Source organism: Petaurus breviceps, unplaced genomic scaffold, assembly GCF_028583685.1.
Source record: "Petaurus breviceps papuanus isolate PSGF00001 unplaced genomic scaffold, PetGlider_PUasm1.0 90919, whole genome shotgun sequence".
NCBI classification, from domain to species: Eukaryota; Metazoa; Chordata; class Mammalia; order Diprotodontia; family Petauridae; genus Petaurus; species Petaurus breviceps.
The window spans coordinates 41,405,078-41,412,816 of NW_027187378.1; the positions used below are offsets into that span (position 1 = coordinate 41,405,078).

A 7,739-nucleotide genomic window follows, 5' to 3' on the forward strand; every position below is an offset into this window, starting at 1 on the left:
GATAACCCTCTCCTCCTTCTAAATTAAAGAAGCCCAAAGAGGGTCATCCAAATAGATCAGAGGCTACTGGAGATATCTGGATCTGATTTATACCTTGACTTCTTTCCCTAGGAAGGAATGTCTCGCTAAGATTCTGTTTCTTTCTTTACCTTTTCCCTGGTGCAAGGCATACCAAATTTCCCCCGGAGCCCAAGTCTTTGCTGGTATATGGAATCGGCACAAAGGGGAGGTAGTGCAAAGTTGGGATTGGAAAGGGGACAGGATAAACAAAGATAGGGTCAGTTGCTCCAGATTTGGCAAAAGAAAAAGACAAGCACCCATCCTTTCTCCTCCCCTTTATCTCCCCACCTCCCTCATCTTTTCCCCTTTTCTCTCTCCCTATCTCCACCCCTCTATTCCCCTCCTGGGACTATTGGCTGCTGCCCCTTTAAGGGCCGTCACTCCTCCCAGAAGTGGTGGCACGGGGGTGGGGAGGTGGCGGGGGGAGGAAGGTCGAGCGTTCCTGGCCCCAGTCAGGCGGGGAAGATGGCCCAGGCCCGGGGAGCCGCTCCCACACCCTGCCACCCCCTCCCCTGAGCTGGGTGAACCCGGCAGTCCCCTCTCCCTCTTTCCCTCCCCTGCACCTCAATCGGGGATGGCTCCGTGGCCCCAGGAGAACAGCTCTTTGCCCGAGTGGACAGACTACCCAACAGTGGCGTCCGCCGTCACCAACACTAGTGGATTGTCAGCGGCGCCGTGGGCAGCAGCGGTAGCCGGGGCACTTTTGGCTCTGGCTGTATTAGCCACTGTAGGAGGCAACCTGCTAGTGATCGTAGCCATCGCCAGGACCCCACGGCTCCAGACCATGACAAACGTGTTCGTGACTTCACTGGCGGCAGCTGACCTGGTGGTGGGGCTCTTAGTGGTGCCCCCAGGGGCCACCTTGGCGCTGACGGGACAGTGGCCATTCGGCGCCACGGTTTGCGAACTGTGGACCTCTATTGATGTGTTGTGTGTGACCGCCAGCATTGAGACTCTTTGCGCCCTAGCCGTGGACCGCTACCTGGCAGTGACCAATCCACTACGCTACGGCGCCCTAGTCACCAAGCCCCGTGCCAGAACAGCTGTTGTCTTGGTTTGGGTCGTGTCCACCGCAGTGTCTTTTGCACCCATCATGAGCCAGTGGTGGCGCGTTGGAGCCGACGCCGAGGCACAGAGTTGTCACTCCAATCCGTTCTGCTGCGCCTTCGCCTCCAATTTGCCTTACGCTCTGCTCTCCTCCACTGTCTCCTTCTATCTTCCACTGCTCGTCATGCTCTTTGTCTACGCACGGGTCTTTGCTGTGGCCACTCGCCAGCTGCGCCAGCTGCGTCGGGAGCTTGGTCGCTTCCCTCCAGAAGAGCCCCCTCCTTCCCCATTGCCCCCTTCCCAAGAAAGGCCCCGCGCCCCTCCTGGGGGAGTTCATTCCGGCGGCCGCCGACCAGCACGCCTGCTACCCCTTAGGGAGCATCGGGCCCTGCGTACCCTGGGTCTCATCATGGGTACCTTCACCCTCTGCTGGCTGCCCTTCTTCGTGGCTAACGTGGTGCGCGCCCTCGGGGGGCCTACGCTGGTTCCCAGTTCGGCATTCCTCGCCCTCAACTGGCTTGGCTATGCCAACTCTACCTTCAACCCACTGATATACTGCCGCAGCCCTGACTTTCGCAGCGCGTTTCGCCGCCTGCTGTGCCGCTGCGACCGCCGCCTGTACGCTCGGCCGCGCTCACCATGTCCCCGTCGTTGCCTCCCTCGAACTCCTGAAACCTCCCCAGACCCAGCTGCTGGAGTCTCGGGCGCTGTCAAAGCTGCCCACAGTCAGGGTATAGAAGATGGGACCGAAGCCACGGGGCAAGGCGGCAGGGGATGCTCTCTGTGGGAGGGACAGAGGGAGGTAACCCAGACTGCCCAAGGCCCACAACTTGAGGGGTAGGTACCAAGGAATGAAGGGCTCTGGTACTGAAATAGTGAAGGAATGCTTGTGCCTTGTTCTACAAACTTTAAAGAAGCAGATTGGGGCAGGGATGCTTGGGATAGGGAAAGGGGGAGAAGTATCGCGGGGAGGGCGAGTTTGCTGCTCTTAGAAAAGGGGGGGGGTGCCAAAAACAGAGAACTCGGGATTCTTATCTTTATTGTAAATCTGGGTCTTAAGGCAAGAGGGAGAGCTGTAGATCTTGGCGCTTGAAGGAACACTGCATTCTTCAGCTGTCCGAAAGCTAGAGTTCGAAGAGGGAGGGCGGTGCCTCATCCTGGGACTAAGAGCTAGCACCCTACTCCGAGCTCTGCGAAAGGAGTGTGGGAAGTGGGGTGGGGTAGGGTAGGTGGCTGTGGGGAAGGCGGCGGCTGCGGCCGCTGGCTACAATTTGGCTCAGCGCTCCCAGATCACGGCCTTCAGTACAATCGCAGACTGGGTCAATCCCTCAGCTCTCTGAGGACTGAAGCCCGAAGGCTTCAGCTCCCATCTCTGCCCTTGAGAAGGTTTGGCAGAGAAGGACCGAACCTGCCCGCGTGCTGTAAAGAACCAACCTGCCTGGAGAACTGAGAGTAAAAATTCTTTACCAGCAGTGGGGGAGCAGGGAGGGTAAAGGTGTAGGATTGGGGAGTGGTGGTAAGCAGTTACCCCATCTTTCTGGGCATTTCTCATTATTCAGTGACCTTTATCCTAAGTCCTGTCCAGTGTTCACCACTAGTCCGCCTCGAACCCTCCCCTTTCCCCTTCCCTCTCCACCCTCTTCCCTCCCCCTCTCTAGTGCTCTGTTTTCCTACTTTTCCCAGACCCAAGATGTCTATGCCTTTCAGGACTTCCAGGAGTTCCTTGCCTTGGGTTGCAGCTGACAGAAGCGACAATCTCAATGACCAAGACACCTTGGAACATCCTGGGAACTCAATCAGATTGTGTCCTGAGACGGGGGTCTCCCAGCCAAACCCTCCTTGGAGTGGTGAGACTGTCAGAGCTACACCCTTGCCTTCCACCCTGTGCCCTCCAGAACCAGCTGTCTATTGCTGTGAGAAGGAGCTAAGGAGCCTATTGTTTGAGAGAGAGTAGACTGAGATCTTCCTAGCCTCCTTCCAGATGTTGTTACAAAGAAAATGGAGTCAGTTTCCGAAGCACTGGGCTAAACGGAATAACCGATCACTACCTCAGCAAGTGGGTGTATCCTTTCAGCCTGCCTTCATTAGTCCCAGGAGCAGGAGGGATAAGCAACGGCCAGGGGCACCCCATCTCTCTCACGCTGGTGCTGCATGAACAGGTCTCAGGGCAAAGAGAGCATCCCTGTTCCATTCCTTCAGTTTCCTAGGTCAGGGGATGATGGCAACTCAGAGGACCTTTTGCAGTTTTCAAGCCTTTAGGAATATCCCTAGATGCTGCTGCCCAGTGGTGAGAGTAGGGGACAGGAGAAATCCAGAAGTCGGGATTTTGTTCCTACCTTCCTCATTTCACCACTAAGCCTCATGTAATTACCCTCATGTTTTTTTGGGGGGGAGGGGAAGAGAACAGTTCATATCTACCTCACAATACTGTCAGAGGGACTCCCATTACATTGTGTGGGTGGGGGGAAATGGTATCCCCTTGAAAGTTTCTATAAAGTCCCGGTGTTTATAGAAAGGTGAACCTATTCTTTTGTTTTAAAATAAAATCAATAAATGTCAGTATATAAACCAATCTGTTGCCCCTTTCTTCTCATTCCTTTTCCTTTCTCCCTCTGAGTCATTTTCCTCTTTCGCCCACTTTCCCCTTTATCCTCGGTCTAGCTCCTAGCACACCCAGTAAATTAGAGATAATCTTCATAATCCTCCCTCCTCCCCTTTTCATCAAATTCCTCCAAATTTTTATCTTCCAGTTAAGCCGAAGCTATTTTGGAAAGGAGCCTGGGGCAGTTCACAGATTAGGGCATCCCCATCTGAAATACCATTAAACAGCAAAGTCATGCTTCCCCAGGGCTTGTACCTTAGCATAGGAGTAGTTAGTTGGGCTCCAATTCTGGGTGTGTGTGGCTTACCCTACTGTCAGCCTGAGGTGTGCACCAGGCACACAGAGTATCCAGAGTTCTGACAAGAGGTGGTTTTATATAATACTACACTTGTTTGTGCATGTGCATGTGTGTGTGTGTGTGTGTGTGTGTATAGCTGGGTCATAGTGCATTGTTATGAGCCAATGAGAGATGTATCATGTTGTAAATATGTCCTGACCATCATCTTCCCCTCCCCCCATTGCCTACAGAAATCTTTATTACCTAGTTAAACGTAAAACTGGTTTAAAACACATCTATGATCATTTTAAAGCTTTTTTGTTCTGGACATGTGATTTCATTGAGATGGTAGTTATTAATGGGGAAACCCCCTTCACTATTCCAGATCAACAATTTAAATGTAAGTCTAGTTATAGACTGTAACTAGTAACTGTAACTAGTTTCTGTTTTTGTTTTTTTAAACTGTAACTAGTTTTTTAGAGTTTGCTTAGGGGACCTTGAGAAGTTAAGTGACTTATCCATGATCACACAGCTAATTCTAAGTATCAGAGGAAGGACTCATAGCCAGGGCTTTCTGATTTCAAGGTCCCAGAGGTACCCCCAGACTCCCTCTAATGCTTTTTTTTTTTTAAGCAATTGGGGTTAAGTAACTTGCTCAAGGTTACACGGCCAGTTATTTCTGGGTGTGGTGCTGAGTATCTGAGCCCAGGTTTGATCCAGGTCATCCCGACACTGGAGCCGGTGCTCTTACTCACTGAGCCACCTGGCCGCCCCTGAGCAATTGGGGTTAAGTAAACTTGCTCAAGGTTACACGGCCAGGTGTTTCTGGGTGGGTGCTAAGTGTCTGAGCCCGGGATTCGATCTCCAGGTCTTCTCAACACTGGAGCCGGTGCTCTTACTCGCTGTGCTACCTGGCCGCCCCGTTGCCTCTAATGCTTTTTTGTAGACTGAGAAAAACCACTTGCTTAATGACCTGTGCAACAGGTTTTGTCCACCTAAGTTTATAGAATAATTGATCAACACATTTATTGAGTACCTACTACATGCAAGGCATTGTGGGCAATGGAAAAAAGAATAAGCCACTGTCTCTGTCTTCCAAGATGAGTTAGACTTTTGTATATTGGTATTCAAGTATTAATGGGATCTGGATTGTGTTGCCCTCCCCATTTCCAAGGAAACCAAGTTTTATTAGTTGAGATGTACATCTCCCAAGAATGACTTGTTTCCTTTTTGTCCAAAGCATCCCTCCATCTCTGGGATGGTTTTGACCAAGTCTTTGGAGGCCTTTGAAGGGTTGATTCTTATTAGGATAGGAAGAAGTCTTTGTTTTAAACCTGGGGAGGGTAAAGACCCCATATTATCCCCTGAAAACCAGCAGACTCAGGAGTGGGAGAAGGGTGATAGAGAAGTTCAGGTTAGTGGAAACATCCTGAATATTGTCCACAAGCTCCTTGTGCCACAGGTCCACTGGCCCTCCTCTGTGCCAGCTGTCAGACTCAGGTTTGAGTGTTTAGATTTGTGCTAAGGTTGTGGGCCCTGTCTGTGGATTGTCACCCCTGTGTCTGACAGCTCAAGAGGCAGCAGCTCTTGGCATTTCTCCAGAAATCCATGGTCCGGCTACAAAGAGAGAGAGATTTACATCCTTGGTGGGGAGCAGGCAGCTCTTGGAAACCACTGCTGGCAATCTGAAGGGTGGAAGTCAAACATCCAATCCATGAATGGAGATGTGAAAACTTACAGACCAACTGGAAAGAGCCTGTTGGGCCTCACACGCCTTCTAAGAGGACTCCAGCCAGCAGCAAGAAGAATGATTGATTTTTTGGCGGGGGTGGGTGGTGGGTGGGGGTGGGGGGGTGGGGAGAGATGTGGGGGGGGGGGGGGGGGGGGGGGGGGGGGGGGGGGGTGGGGGTGGGGGGGGTGGGGTGGGTACCAAGGGAGGTGAGATTTGAGCTGATGGAGTGGAAGTGATTTTTCTTTTTTTTGGAAGTGATTTTTCTAAAGGCGTCATTTTCTCTGTCAAAAGTAGAACCAAGGGATCAAGAAACCTGTTGGCAAGTAACATGGTATAGAGTGGTAAATATGCTGGATTTGGAATCAGGATATAGAGGTTCAGTGATACTTACTGTGTGATCTTGTATAAGTCACTTGACTTCTAACATCCTAAGGTGTAAAAGGAGAATATCAGATTAGATGATCCTTAAGGTCTTTTTCACCCCTAAATTCAATTTGATTTTATAATCAAGGCAGAACAGTAGGGGAAAATGTTGAAACTTTTTGTTGGGAGAGCTGGGTTTGAGTTCCTGTTCCTATACTTCTTTAGTTGCATGACCCAGAGCAAATCTCCTACCTTCTCTAAGACTTAGTTTCTTCACCTGCAGGATGAGAAAAATTATCTTTGTAACTACTTACCTTACTGGGTGGTTGGAAGGAAAACGGTTGATATTAAAGCTCTTTGGAAATATGCATTTCTCCTGAAGTTCCTAAGAAAAGGGGCACTCAAGATAGTAATCAATCAATCAACAAGCATTAAGCACCAGCAGCATGGAGTAATGAATAGAGAACTGATCTTAGACCTGGGTTCAAGTTTGGCCACTGACATATGCTGGCTATGTGACCCTGGACAAATTACTTAACCATTCATTGCATCACACCTTCTGTTGTGGCAACCACACTGGCATACTCGCTGCTAGCACAGGTTCTTAGACCTGCTTTACTAGGAAAGATAGCTGTTTAAGGGGTCAATAATCTTTTTAAAATTACATTCACTAGCTCAGGGGAGAAATCAGCACCCTGAACTTTAGAGAAAATACAAACAAAACACAAGCAGAGAAATAAAGATCAATAGACAGGGCTCTGACTGCCTGAATCAACTATACATTTTACATACATCCCTGGATCGAGAGAGCCTTTACATCTGAGCACTCAGGGAGCTCTGAACATAACGGTGACTCACTCAGAATCTCAACCAGGGAATCACAAGATCCTTCTCTTAAGCAAGCCCCCAAAGCAAAATACCAACTCAGAGTATATATACACTTCTTTTATTTTTTTTTTTAAAGCAATCAGGGTTAAGTAACTTGCTCAAGGTTACACGGCCAGGTGTTTATGGGTGGGTGCTAAGTGCCTGAGCCCGGGATTTGATCCCCAGGTCATTGAGACACTGGAGCTGGTGCTCCCACTCACTCGCTGTGCCACCTGGCCGCCCCTATATATACACTTCTCAGAGCCAGAAGGCATCACAACCTGGAAACTCAGTGCCTAATTAGAAATTAGCAAAAGGTATGAAAGCCTTCCTACAAGCAAACCTCCCCTGAGCAAGCTTCCCTTAATGGGCTCTGAGTGAGGCCTCTTAATGGACGGGGAAGATCTTAAATCCCATGAACATTACACCCTCTACAATGACAAATTGCAAATCAGGTGTCGATTTGTTTTTGGTGGAGGGAGTTTCCTCATTGAAAATTCTCTCTATGGATATCACAAGTCCAACCTGAAAACCAGTGCTTCTGGATAAGGACACAAACAGAGGACAGTCTGTGCCTTCAAGGAGCATATATTTAGTAGGGGGAGACAGTAGATTCACAGATAAGTACATATAGAGTGACAAGTGACAAAAAGAAAGTAACGGTGAAAGAATTCAGAAGAGAGTTTTCTGGAAGATTGCAGCTGCAAACAGGTGATATTCCCTCAGGCCAGGGCCATGCCAAAGGTGATGACGCTGGATAGAATGCCAAGGTTGAGTTCAAATCTGACCTC

The 7,739-nt window shown here is 49.7% G+C and overlaps 1 protein-coding gene across 2 annotated transcripts; it reads left to right on the top strand.

Moving 5' to 3' along the window:
- The first annotated feature begins 575 nt into the window (after positions 1-575).
- ADRB3 (adrenoceptor beta 3) lies at positions 576-3,679 on the top strand. Of its 2 annotated transcripts, none has more exons than XM_069075394.1 (2): positions 576-1,944; positions 2,791-3,679. In XM_069075394.1, exons 1-2 carry the CDS (start codon positions 635-637, stop codon positions 3,059-3,061), a joined length of 1,581 nt encoding a protein of 526 aa, XP_068931495.1. In that variant the 5' UTR covers positions 576-634; the 3' UTR covers positions 3,062-3,679. The 2 variants fall into 2 exon arrangements, with proteins under 2 accessions (XP_068931495.1, XP_068931494.1); XM_069075393.1 differs by having other exon boundaries at positions 2,815-3,679.
- Positions 3,680-7,739: the final 4,060 nt, after the last annotated feature.